Source organism: Lepus europaeus, chromosome 19 (assembly GCF_033115175.1).
Source record: "Lepus europaeus isolate LE1 chromosome 19, mLepTim1.pri, whole genome shotgun sequence".
Lineage (NCBI taxonomy): Eukaryota > Metazoa > Chordata > Mammalia > Lagomorpha > Leporidae > Lepus > Lepus europaeus.
The window spans coordinates 15,319,820-15,331,783 of NC_084845.1; the positions used below are offsets into that span (position 1 = coordinate 15,319,820).

Genomic DNA, 11,964 nt, shown 5'->3' on the forward strand with positions numbered 1-11,964 from the left:
TCCTTCTAACTTTCTTTCAGCTGATTCTCACTGCCTCCTCGCCCTGCTGCCTGCAGTGAGTAGAAGCTTGATTAGATTTAGGGTTGACGTGGTAAACGGATTTGGTTGTCCTTTGGTGTCCTTGGGAGATTGGTTCCGTGTGGATACCAGCTTTCACAAATGCTCCAGCCCTGTATGTAAAGTGGTGTAGTATTGGCATGGTAACAACTGCACTAAATGCCTGCGCTGGTTGCAAATATTTTTTGACAACTCCATTTACATTTTTTCTCATTTTTTTTTTGCTGTGCAAAACATTTTTATGTCATCAAATTCATCAATACATTTTTATTTATTTGAAATGTAGAGAGAGACCTTCCATCTGCTGGTTTACTTTCCAAATGCCCTTAACAACCAGGACTGGGTCAAGATTAAGCCAGGAGCCAGGAATTCAATCTGGTCTCTTACATGGATGTCACAGACCAAATACGTGAGCGGTCACGGCTGTCTCCCCCAGGCACTCTGATGTGGGATGTCACAGATCCAAATACGTGAGCGGTCACGGCTGTCTCCCCCAGGCACTCTGATGTGGGATGTCACAGATCCAAATACGTGAGCGGTCACGGCTGTCTCCCCCAGGCACTCCGATGTGGGATGTCACAGACCAAATACGTGAGCGGTCACGGCTGTCTCCCCCAGGCACTCCGATGTGGGATGTCACAGATCCAAATACGTGAGCGGTCACGGCTGTCTCCCCCAGGCACTCCGATGTGGGATGTCACAGATCCAAATACGTGAGCGGTCACGGCTGTCTCCCCCAGGCACTCTGATGTGGGATGTGGGGGTCCCAAGCAGCATCTTAACTGCTGCCCCGAGCTGATCAACAGTCCCCCTTACTGCACCTAGACTTTCAACCGTATTTAGAAAGTTCTGCCCAACTTCTAGTTTATAAAGGGATTCCCCTTCATGGAGTGCACATTCTATTTAAGGGAAAAAATACAAGATATATGTAATTAAAGTAAAAACAATTCATGTTAGAAGGTGTGCTATGGGAAAAATTAAGTAAGAGGCTAAGGTCCCCTACATTTGGAGCTTAGTAGGGCAGTGGGGGCTGGGAACGGTAGTGAGGAGAGGGAAGGGGGACTACTAGGGATTGTGTGGGGGACACTGGATGTGTAAAGGCCGGGATGAGGCAACCAGGGCTGGAAGGCAAGCTGGGCGTGAGGGGTTCAGCTCCTTAGAGGAGCTGTTAGGGAGGTGGACAACAAGGTTCAAGACGGCAGAGACGGCAAATGGCCATCCATTTGTTTTTCTATCTGCAGCTAGGAAGGTTAAATACAAATTTCCCTTCATTTGGGAGGAAAAATTAGCAAGGAAACGAGGAAACTTTGGAAAGTAAGAGCAAGAGGGCAACCAGCCGTTTGAGATACTACAAGATATCACAAAGCCTTCATAATGAAAGCACTGTGGCAATGCCACATGGAGAGTAAGATACACACAGACCGCCCAATTAACCATGGAACTTATTAGCGCATCTCAACCAGTGGGAGGAGTTCTACAGCGAGACTCACAGGCCTGCAGGGTGCAGCCATCTGTGTCCCGCACACTCCACCCTATCACCCGGGAAAGTCTCCTTTCTCCTCACTGATCTCTGCTGCCCACCCTTCCCTCACAGGCGACTGGGACTTTTCGGAAGGGCTACAGGGATCCACACTTACATATAAAATACAATACAATTGGTTCTGCTTGCTGGTAAGTTCCACGTGGCCCAGATTTAAATGTAAAAACAGCAACTATAAAAACTAGAGCACAATCCCGCCTCTCTCCTCCAGCCACACGCGCCTCGGCCTCCTTGACGGCCCCGGCAGCAGCCCATCCCCACTCGGGGCCTTTGCTTGTGCCACAGCTGCCACCCACAGCCCTTCCTTGGACACTCACGTGGAACGGGGCCTTTGCAGGGTCGTTCTCACTCCCAGCCCGCTTTGTTTCTCTATGGCGGTTATCGCCCAACACACCGTGTGTTTCACCTTTCTGCCGACCGTCAAACGCACTGTCCTGGAACAGCACTCCCCGAAGGCAGGGACTTGCATGTTGTGTTCTTTTTCTTTCAGCACTGTAGCCCCGGCATCTGGAGCAGGTGCTCACTTACTTTTTTTGAGAGTTAGAGTGACAAGAGGAGCTTCAGGGGTGCCCAGAGTGGTGGGATGAAGGGACGGGGCAAGGGACTAGAGAGGAGCAGCAGAACAGCACGTGAGCGGGGCTGCAGTGTGGCCAGAGACAAGGGGCTGCTGGGTCGTGGAGACGCTTTCTTCCAAGTGTTTCTCGGAGTCTAACTCCTGTTCGAGCCTCTCTTCACCTGCACAGCTGCTGTAGGGCCCCCTGGGCCTGGACCCAGCGTAGCCGCCACTGGGGCAGGGACAGGCCTTGGCAGAGCTCCTCGGAGAGGGCAGCTTGGCCCGGCTGCTCCCACCTGGGGAAAGGCAAGCACCAGAGAAAAGGCCTTGCCCTCCCGGCCGTCACTGACCTCCCCTACCGCCCTGACCCCGAATGTCCCCAGCCTACCAGTCCCCCACGGCGCCCTGCAGCTCAGGGATTCGCTCCAGCCCCTGTTTCAGCAGCTTCTCCAGCCTCTTCAGAGCCTGCCCCAGAGTTTCCTTCTGCTCCTTCTCCTGCGATGCCTGGAGCTGCAGCAGCTCTGCAGGGTGGAGGCCGCAGGTGGCTTTGAGTCCCCTGGCTCACAGGTGCTCTACAGCCATCCTGACCTCAGCGTGTCTCCCAAACCCATCCCTCCCAGCAGGTCACCTCAAAGGGAAATCCCACCGCCCCAGGCCTCACCCTGGATGCCCTCCTCCCTCCCACTGACAATCTGTCAATCTCTAGGCCCACCCACTCAGTTTCCTGAGGGTTCCCCCGCCTCTTCCTACTCTCCCCCTCAGCTTCCCTTCCAGGCTGTGGTACACCCTCCATAAGACAGCCAGAGAGGGGACGGCGCTGTGGCGCAGCGGGCTAAAGCCCTGGCCTGCAGTGCCAGCATCCCATTTGGGTGCCGATTCGAGTCCCGACTGCTCCACTTCTGATCCAACTCCCTGCTAGTGTGCCTGGGAAAGCAGAGAAGGATGGCCCAAGTGTTTAGGCCCCTGCATCCACATAGGAGACTTGGAAGAAGCTCCTGGCTCCGGATCAGCTCAGCTCTGGCCATTGTGGCCATTTAGGGACTGAACCAGCAGAAGGAAGACCTCTCTCTCTCTCTGTCTCTACCTCTCTTAACTCTTTCAAATAAACAAAATAAATCTTAAAAAAAAAAAAAAATAAGACAGCCAGAGTGATTGTCCTGAAGCCTAAACCTGGTCCTCCCCTCCCCTGCTCAGAACCCTCCAAGGCTCCTCAGCTCTCCCAAGGCAGAGCCCCAGCTCCGGAGCCGGGCACTGAGTTTGCCCTATATGGCCTTTGTTCATCACACCTGGGAGAACCCTGGCCTCTCCTCAGAGCCCATGTGAGATAGCATCTTCCCTCCCAGAAGCACCTTCCCAGCATCCCTCAGCTCAGGCCTTCCTCCTCCGACTGCTCTAGGCCTGCACTCTAGGGGTGTTTTGTTCAGGGAGTGTGACAATGGGGATCGCCATACTCCCTTCCCTCATGGAAGGACTCGGAGACTCTGTGTGTGTGTGTGTGTGTCATAATCGCCCCAGGACACAGAGAGACAGTGTGTGTGTTTGTGTGTCACAATCACTCCAGGACACAGAGAGATCGTGTGTGTGTGTGTGTGTGTCACAATCACCCCAGGACACAGAGAGATCGTGTGTGTGTGTGTCCCAATCGCCCCAGGTCACAGAGAGCTCGTGTGTGTGTGTGTGTGTGTCCCAATCGCCCCAGGTCACAGAGAGATCGTGTGTGTGTGTGTGTGTGTGACAATCGCCCCAGGACGCAGAGAGATCATGTGTATGTGTGTGTGTGTGTGTGTCCCAATAGCCCCAGGTCACAGAGAGCTCGTGTGTGTGTGTGTGTGACAATCGCCCCAGGTCACAGAGAGCTCGTGTGTGTGTGTGTGTGTGTCCCAATCACCCCAGGTCATAGAGAGATCGTGTGTGTGTGTGTGTGTCCCAATCACCCCAGGTCACAGAGAGATCGTGTGTGTGTGTGTGTCCCAATCGCCCCAGGTCACAGAGAGATCGTGTGTGTGTGTGTGTGTGTGACAATCGCCCCAGGACGCAGAGAGATCATGTGTATGTGTGTGTGTGTGTGTGTCCCAATAGCCCCAGGTCACAGAGAGCTCGTGTGTGTGTGTGTGTGACAATCGCCCCAGGTCACAGAGAGCTCGTGTGTGTGTGTGTGTGTCCCAATCGCCCCAGGTCATAGAGAGATCGTGTGTGTGTGTGTGTGTCCCAATCACCCCAGGTCACAGAGAGATCGTGTGTGTGTGTGTGTGTGTGTGACAATCGCCCCAGGTCACAGAGAGATCATATGTGTGTGTGTGACAATCGCCCCAGGACGCAGAGAGATCATGTGTATGTATGTGTGTGTGTGTGTGTCCCAATAGCCCCAGGTCACAGAGAGATCGTGTGTGTGTGTGTGACAATCGCCCCAGGTCACAGAGAGCTCGTGTGTGTGTGTGTGTCCCAATCGCCCCAGGTCACAGAGAGATCGTGTGTGTGTGTGTGTGACAATCGCCCCAGGTCACAGAGAGATCGTGTGTGTGTGTGTGTGTGTGACAATCGCCCCAGGACGCAGAGAGATCATGTGTGTGTGTGTGTGTGTCCCAATCGCCCCAGGTCACAGAGAGATCGTGTGTGTGTCCCAATCGCCCCAGGTCACAGAGAGCTCGTGTGTGTGTGTGTGTGTGTGATAATCACCCCAGGTCACAGAGAGCTCGTGTGTGTGTGTGTGTGCGCGTGTGCGTGTGCAGAAAGCCGTCTCAAGCGCCCCAGAAACACAGGTGCTTACTGCATCCCAGGCACTGTTCTCAGCTCCCTGGGGTGACCTGACCTCACCCTCCCGGCCACTCTGCAAGACACTATCAGATGCTCATTCCACTGAGGAGGAGACGGAGGCACAGGGGGTCACAGAGCTAAGAGGAGACAGGGCTGGGAAGAGAATCCAGGTAGGTTAACTCCACACCCAGACTTAGTCTCTCAAGTAAACTATGTGATGGTGACAAATGAAGACTTGGCAATTTGATGGGCGGTGTTGCATAGTGGTTGGGATGATTGGGAGCACCGACCCATGGCAGACTGCTTGGATTCAAGTCCAGCTCTGCCCCCTTTCCTAAAACGGGAGACCGGCAGCGCTTACGCACGGGCTCACCGGGCATGTGTGTAAAACATTCAGGACACAGTAAGCGCTGTGTACGTGAGGGATCTGTTTGCTGTCACTTCTGGAGGCCAGCGGTCCTGGGAGAGGTGCTGCATGGGGGAAGCAGGGAGGGCCTACCCTGGGTGGATGGTCCCGGCGGCAGCCCGGTCTTCCAGCACCGGAGGCTCCGCTGGTCCTGGAGGAACAGAAGGTCCTGGCGAAGAGAGGCAGCCCTCGGCAGGAGCAGCTCTGCTGCCTGGAGGAGCGGACAGATCGGCACTTGAGTGGGAGTGGGGATGAGGGAGGCGGCTAAGTCCCAGGGCACAGGTACTCACCTTCCCCCGGGGAAGGCCCAGTGTGCGGCCCAGCGCTGTGAGGCTGGAGCCTTGCGGGGATGCGGGGTGCAGCTGGTAGATGGATGGCAGGATCGTGGGCAGGGGTTCCAACCTGGGGGCAAAGTTCAGGTAGGCTCAGGCTTGGGTTCTCAAAGCTGTGGGGACCCAGGAATTTGGAGGCGACTGGGAACGAGGACGACGGTCTGAGCTGGCAACCACGGCAGGGGTGCGGGGGAGGCTCAGTCTCACCCTCCGGGGCTGGGCCGCAGCAGGGTGCTCAGTGGAAGGTGGGGCAGGCGACAGCCTTCCTCCTCCAGACAGCGGAGCAGCTCCCGAGTCTGCGGTGCCACGGCCTCAGCCGTGGGGACCAGCTTCTGCTGCACCAGGGCCAGCACCTGGGGGGGGGGAGGGTGGGACGGCTGGGTGGGCCCCAGTCCACTCAGTCCCACCTGTCCTCAGACCTCGCCCATCCCCATCTCACCTCCCCAGGGCTCCGGCACAGGCGGGTCTTGCTGGCTGAGTTCCCCTTGATGAGCAGGCGGATCTGCTCCTGTGTCTCCTCCTGGGAAGCACGAGGCCTTGAGACTAAGGCCTCCTCTCTGCACCTCCCAGCCCCCGCCCCGCCCGCACAGGTGCTGCCCCCTCCTCCCAGGAGGCCCCTTTCTTGATGCTAAGGCCCCGCCACTTCACCCGAGCCCCGTCTCTCACCACCAGCCGGCGCCAGCGCAGGATCCGCTGCTGTTTGGCCTGCAGCTCTCTCAGCAGAAGCTGCTGCCGCCCAGCTGCCTCCTCCAGCTCCTGGCTCTGGGCACGCAGGGCCTTGAGCTCTGCCCACAGGCCACAGCTCCGCAGCCCCAGCATCAGTGCCTGCCTGGGGGACATGCGCAAGAGAGTAAAGGAGAGGAGGCGGACTGAGATGCACACTGGGGGAGGCAGACGAGCTCTGTAGGGCTGCGCACGGAGGCAGAGGGGAGTCGCAGGGTGGGACAAGGCCGAAGTCCCAAAACACCTGCGAGAGGACAGGCCCAGAGGCCTCTGCCCAGTGAGCCCCTCACCTCTCGCTGGATCCCAGGGTGTGTCTCTCCACCTCCTCCACCAGGCTCTGGAGGCACCTTCTCAGGACTTGACGCTCCTTGAGCAGGGTGCCCCGCTGGGAGACCAGTGAGCCCACAGTCCGCCAGCCCTCCTGGTGGGGGATGGTTACAAAGTCAGGGTGGGTGTGGTCCATGGCGGTGAGGACACTGAGTGGGGCGGGAGGGGCTGCAGCCAGGGGCTACCTGGATGAGCTGCACCATGGACGGCAGGGCCTGGCTGGCGTCTGACTGGTCCAGGGTCTGAGGCCTGGGGCAAGGACAAAGTTGCTGAGGGAGCAGCCCAGTGTGCTTGCCTTGGTGCCTGGGGTGGCTAGGATCAGCCTGCTTGCCACACTGGGCCCTGGGTTTCACTTCTACCCCCCTCAGAAGGTGATGCTTGGCTGTGACCCTGTCCCAGCTCACCCGCCCATCTGCTGCGCCTGTAGGAACACTCCACTCCATACCTGGGAACCTCCACATCTCCGAGCCCCTGCCCGCCGCACAGGGACCGAATCTCTGACTCCCGCTCTGCGGCCAGGTGCTCCAAGGCAGCCAGGACGTGGCCTGGGGGGTGGTTCGTCAGCAGTGTCTGGTGGGAGAGGGGAGGAAAGTCAGGGCAGACTAGAGCAGGGCTGGGGCTGGGAGCCCATGGGATCCAGAGTCAGGTCCTGGCACCCCGAGGGTGGACCACGGGGCTGGGGGCGTGGCCTTTCCTGAGAGCCCTGCCCCTCACCTCCACCGAGCTAAGCCACTGCTGGTAGGAAGTTCCAAAGTGGTCATCGTGAGCGGTTCTGTGGGGTCGAGAGGGTGGACGGAGAATGTTGTAAGTCACATGAGCTGTCCCTCTGATTACCCCACCACCCTCTAAGGGAGGGGCTGTCCCTGTCCCCAGCCATGTCTGCTTAGCCTGGAGCTCCCCAGCCATACCAGCTTGCTGGCCTTGGGACTTTTACCTGTGTGGTTTACCTGGGACAACCTCTTAACCCCTTACCACAGCTACACCTCCTCACCAGAGAACCCTCCCTGCCCTGCCTCCGTAGCTGGGTACCCAGGGCCTCACAGGTCCCCCACCGACCCCCGAGCCAACAGCCCTAACTATCAGGACATGGCTCAGTGTGCTGGGTCTGTGTCCTTCTCTTCCCAGCCTGGAAACCCTGTCAAAGGGAGCCTGGGACTGTCAGAGCCCAGCTCAGTGTCTGAGGAACCAATAAACAAGTGGTCTCCTCAAGGCCCGGGTTTATGGAGGGACCTGGGGTCTGGGAGATACTCACGGGGTGTTGCCTTCCCTGGCCTGTGGAATCAAGAGGTTCTGCAAGAAGTGGGCCCGGAGGGTGCAGACTGTTCGGACGTCACGCTGGGAGAAGAGGATGGGGTGTGAAGGGGACCCGGACATCTGCCTGATCCTAGGCTCCCCTGCCTTCCTCCACAGCCCAGGACTCTTACCAGGACCACAGGCTCCAGGCCCAGGGATGCTGATGTCAGGGGTCCAAAGCTCACATCCACCTTGGCCTTCCTGAAGGGAGGAACAGAGCTGCGGCAGGGTTCCCAGGAGGAGGAGCGGGGAGAGCAGATGTCTATGCCCCATCCCCACCCCACTGCCAGCGAGACCAGCCGAGGATCACCACGCCTGGATGCCAGGTCCCTGCCACCTCCCGGCTTGAAGACTGCCTTAGCCGCTTCCCGGGTCTCCCTGCTCAGCCCCTGTGGTCTGTTCTCCACCCGGTGGCCAATGGCTCTGTCACAATTTAAGAGAGGGTAGGCATTTGGTGCAGACTGTGGTGCTGCCAGGACACCTGCATCCCGCACTGGAGAGCTCAGGTTGAGCCTGCTGATGTGCACCCTGGGAGGCGGCCCGCAATGGCTCAAGTAGCTGGGTCTTGACCACTCATAGGAGAGACCCGGATTGCGCTCCTGGCTCCTGATTTTGGCCTGGCCCAGTCCAGGCTGTTGCAGGTATTTGGGATTGAGTCAGTGGATGGCAGATCTCTCTCTCTCTACCTTTTAACTAAAATAAACAAATAAAGAATAAAATATTAAAGCACAAGGAAGGTCGTGCCACTGTTCCAAACCCTCCAAAGCAATCTGGTGCTTTCCCATCTCAGAAGAAGAATGGTGAACAGGCACCCTGTAGAGCATTTTACGTGATTTAACTCACCTATTATATCTACCCCGGAAGGTTGGTAGTAATACTATCCCATTCCATGTCGTTTAGAAACTGAGGCACAGAAAAGTCCAATATCTTGCCCAAGGTCATGTGCTTTCAGTAGCCGTGCCAGGGCACGGACCGGGTCTCCGCGTCTTCACTGCCACGGCCTCCATGAGTCTCTGCTCTGCCCACTTCTTCAAACTCACCTCCTGTGTTCTACCTGTCGCCTGCGGATCGGAGCTGAGCTGGCCCCTGGATGCTCTTCCCGCACACCAAGCTCTAGGCCTCTGCTCTTCTTGTTCCCTCTCCCAACTCAACTGTGAGCTCCTCAGAGAGGCCCCGCTTTGTATTGCATCACCCTGTCTTCAAGGAATTTCTCTCTACCGGAAACTACAGGGTCTGTTTCTGGTTTGCGATCTGTCTTCTCCCCATCAGAGTGTGGGCTCCAGGTGGGCTAGGTTTGTCCTTTGCTCCCTAGAGACACCACTGGCACTATTCTGGGCACTAGAGATACAGGTGACTGAGATGACAAATCTCCCTGGCCTCAGGGACCTTGAGTCCTAAGGATGGGAGCTCAGTGTCCCAGAATCCCAGAAGGGACCAAAGCACTGGGTCCCTAAGCCGAAGGGCTGGCCGGCCAGCCTGGGGGCCGTCCCTGGACACCCGAGGCCTACCTCTCTATGTCCTGCAGGCGGCTGAGCTGATTCTGCAGCCGCTGCATGGGGTCCTGGAGCCCACGCTGCTGTCTTCTCATGGCCCCTGCTTGGGCCCGGAGGAGGACGGCGCGACGCTGGGTGTCCCGCACGTTCTGCACAGCCTGCTCCACGGCTGCGTCTACGGGAGGAACAGGGGTGGCTGCCAGCACCTTCCCCCTCCCATGTTCCACCACCCATCTGCCCGGCCCTGTAGGTCACCGTGAGCCTCATTCTCCCGCTCCATCAGCTCCAGGCTCTGGTCCAACTCTTGGATCTCTGCCCGCAGGCGGGCCACCGTGGCCTCCAGCTCTGACTTCCGACGGACCTGGTGGGATCAGGTACAGGGTCAGACGCACAGTCTGACTGGGGCTGAGCCTAGCCTGACTGGCTTATGTGGGGCCCCAGGCTCCGACCTGCCAGGGGTGGGGCGGCACAGGGTTTTCCCAGAGCAGCTGTGTGCTGGAGAGAACTAAGACGCTCTCCCGGCCGCATCCTTCCAGCTGGGATTGCCTCACCCACCATCCCAGCCTGTTTCCTGTCTGCACTGTTGACCCCTACATCTCTGTCTCTGACCTGACCTCCTGCCTGAGACCCACAACCAGAACTCCCAGGGGCTCCTGGGAACTCCCCCCAGAAGTCATCTGGGCCTCTTGCACCCACTGGGTCCCGCACTGGCCTCAGCATCTCTCTCAAATCTCCCCAACTCCTCTCACCAGCTTTGATGCCACAAATCCAGACCCCAAGTCATGGCTGTCTACCCCTGGACTCCAAGCCCCGAGGGTGCAGGAGTCAGCAGTGTCCCCAGCAGCTGGCTGGGCACAGAGCCAAAGAGCTGCAAGCTCTTCTTCGGATGGAAGAGACTCTTACAGCAGAGCTCTCACCTCTGGACTGTCCTGGTGGCCGTACCTAAGGAGAGGAGGTCAGGGTCAGAGTCTGACTGGGGGTCCAGGGGGGAGGGGACGGGACTGGGGCAGCCTCGAAAGGCACTTACCAGAGCAGGTTCCCTCGGATCTTCTTAACACTCCTAGAGCAGGGAGGCGGAAGGAGGAGGAGTTACGGGGGTGAACGTGCCCCACCCCACCCCCCACCCCTCACGCCAGCCCAGCTCACCTCTGACTGTGCACATGTCGCAAGATGTAGGCCCAGATCTCAGCCCCCTGGCCCAGACACAGCCTGTGGGGACAGTGTGTAAGGGTGTGCCCGGGGCGTCACACAGGGAGGAAGACTCTCACTCATGGAGTCTACACAAGGGAGTTCTCACTTCCGGGGGGCGGGGAATCTTTGCGGGGTAACATACTCCCCCCTTGGGGCACTGTTAGACCCGGAGAGGGTGGGCTTCTCATCAAGTGTGTGTGTCTGTGTGTGGGGTGGGGGTCCTCATTTCCTGGGGGAGGATTAGCCAGTCCTTCCCACGACCAGATGTGGGCCATACTCGCTCTGGTTCAGCCCCCGTCTTTCGGCTGGGGCGGCCTGGGGGTGGGGAGGAGCTGAGGGAAAGTCTTATTTTCACCCTGGAGAGCCCATTCCCACCCGGGCCGGGGTCTTCACGAACTCCTGCCGGATCCTCCCCGGCGCCGCCGCACAGGCCGGAGGCGGGAGTGCGGGGTCCCCACCAGGGCGTCTTCCCGAACAAAGAAGGCAGCGCTTGCTAACTCGGGGTCATTCTCAATGGGCGACAGTGGTCGGGTCCTCATGAAGGCGCGGGTGTCTCCCTCTGGGAGGCTGTCTCAGCCCCGGCGTGGGCCTCACCTGCGCAGCGTCGACTCCGGGGCCCGGGCTGCCGCGGGCACCCCCATCTCGTCGGCCGCCCAGCAGCCCAGCTCCCGCGCGGCCTGCGCTAGCTCCATGACAGCGGCCCGGGGAGCGGCCGCCGCCTCCCGCACTCTCTTCAAGCGCGGCGCGCGCCTCTGACGTCAGGAGCGCGCCGGCGCCGGCGCCGCCAATCGCCGAGCAGACCGCGGGCGCCGCTGCCTGCGCTCGGGCGGGCGCCGCTGCCGCCTGTGGCCGGGTCCCGTCGAGTGCAGGTGAAGAGGGTGTGCAGACGGCCGCTCGCCGCCCGTCGTCCTTCCGCTCCTTGAAGCCTCTCATTTTTCTCGGCAGAACGGGGCTAGCTTGCGTCCTTGGAGGACGAGACCCGGACGAGAAGATGCCGGGCTCACTGCTCGCGGTTTCAGACCAGGGGGCTGGTGTCTGGGGGGCGGGCAGGTGGTTCCCAGGTGTTGCCACGGCATGCGTTCCTCGCGTATTCCTTCTTGCTCACCTCTCCGCACACATTCACGGAGTGTGTGATGCGGGGACGCCGCGGTGGCAGGTGTTCCGTCGTAGGGAACTCCCCGCAGCTAGGGATGGGAGGAGCAAACAGGAGGGCTGAGTCCACCGGCGACCCGGGGAGGGAGCCCGCGGTCAGCACGAGGGCTGGGTTCCCGGGCCGCCCACTAGGTTAGGGCAGA

The 11,964-nt window shown here is 59.1% G+C and overlaps 1 protein-coding gene across 2 annotated transcripts; it reads right to left on the reverse strand.

Annotated features, from left to right (window-relative positions):
* Nucleotides 1–300: 300 nt before the first annotated feature.
* On the reverse strand, nt 301–11,406 carry HAUS5 (HAUS augmin like complex subunit 5). 2 transcript variants are annotated; one of them, XM_062176668.1, is made up of 19 exons: nt 11,264–11,406; nt 10,625–10,687; nt 10,506–10,538; nt 10,396–10,420; nt 9,734–9,839; nt 9,494–9,653; nt 8,117–8,186; nt 7,945–8,027; nt 7,407–7,464; nt 7,138–7,262; nt 6,878–6,941; nt 6,656–6,786; nt 6,309–6,471; nt 6,082–6,162; nt 5,850–5,995; nt 5,601–5,712; nt 5,404–5,521; nt 2,539–2,671; nt 301–2,446 (listed from the first exon to the last, which is right to left on the reverse strand). In XM_062176668.1, the coding sequence occupies exons 1-19, from the start codon at nt 11,359–11,361 to the stop codon at nt 2,329–2,331; spliced, it is 1,887 nt and encodes a 628-aa protein (XP_062032652.1). In that variant the 5' UTR covers nt 11,362–11,406; the 3' UTR covers nt 301–2,328. The 2 variants fall into 2 exon arrangements, with proteins under 2 accessions (XP_062032652.1, XP_062032653.1); XM_062176669.1 differs by lacking the exons at nt 10,396–10,420; nt 11,264–11,406 and having other exon boundaries at nt 302–2,446; nt 10,625–10,663.
* Nucleotides 11,407–11,964: the final 558 nt, after the last annotated feature.

Bases quoted from the DNA above. Each gene is read 5' to 3' on its own strand.
- HAUS5 (XM_062176668.1), bottom strand. From the start codon at position 11,361: ATGGAGCTAGCGCAGGCCGCGCGGGAGCTGGGCTGCTGGGCGGCCGAC. The intron at 8,187-9,493 runs GTAGGCCTCGGG...TCCTCCCTTCAG, and splicing joins CGCCTGCAGGACATAGAGAG to GAAGGCCAAGGTGGATGTGA. The intron at 5,522-5,600 runs GTGAGTACCTGT...CCGCTCCTCCAG, and splicing joins TGGGCCTTCCCCGGGGGAAG to GCAGCAGAGCTGCTCCTGCC.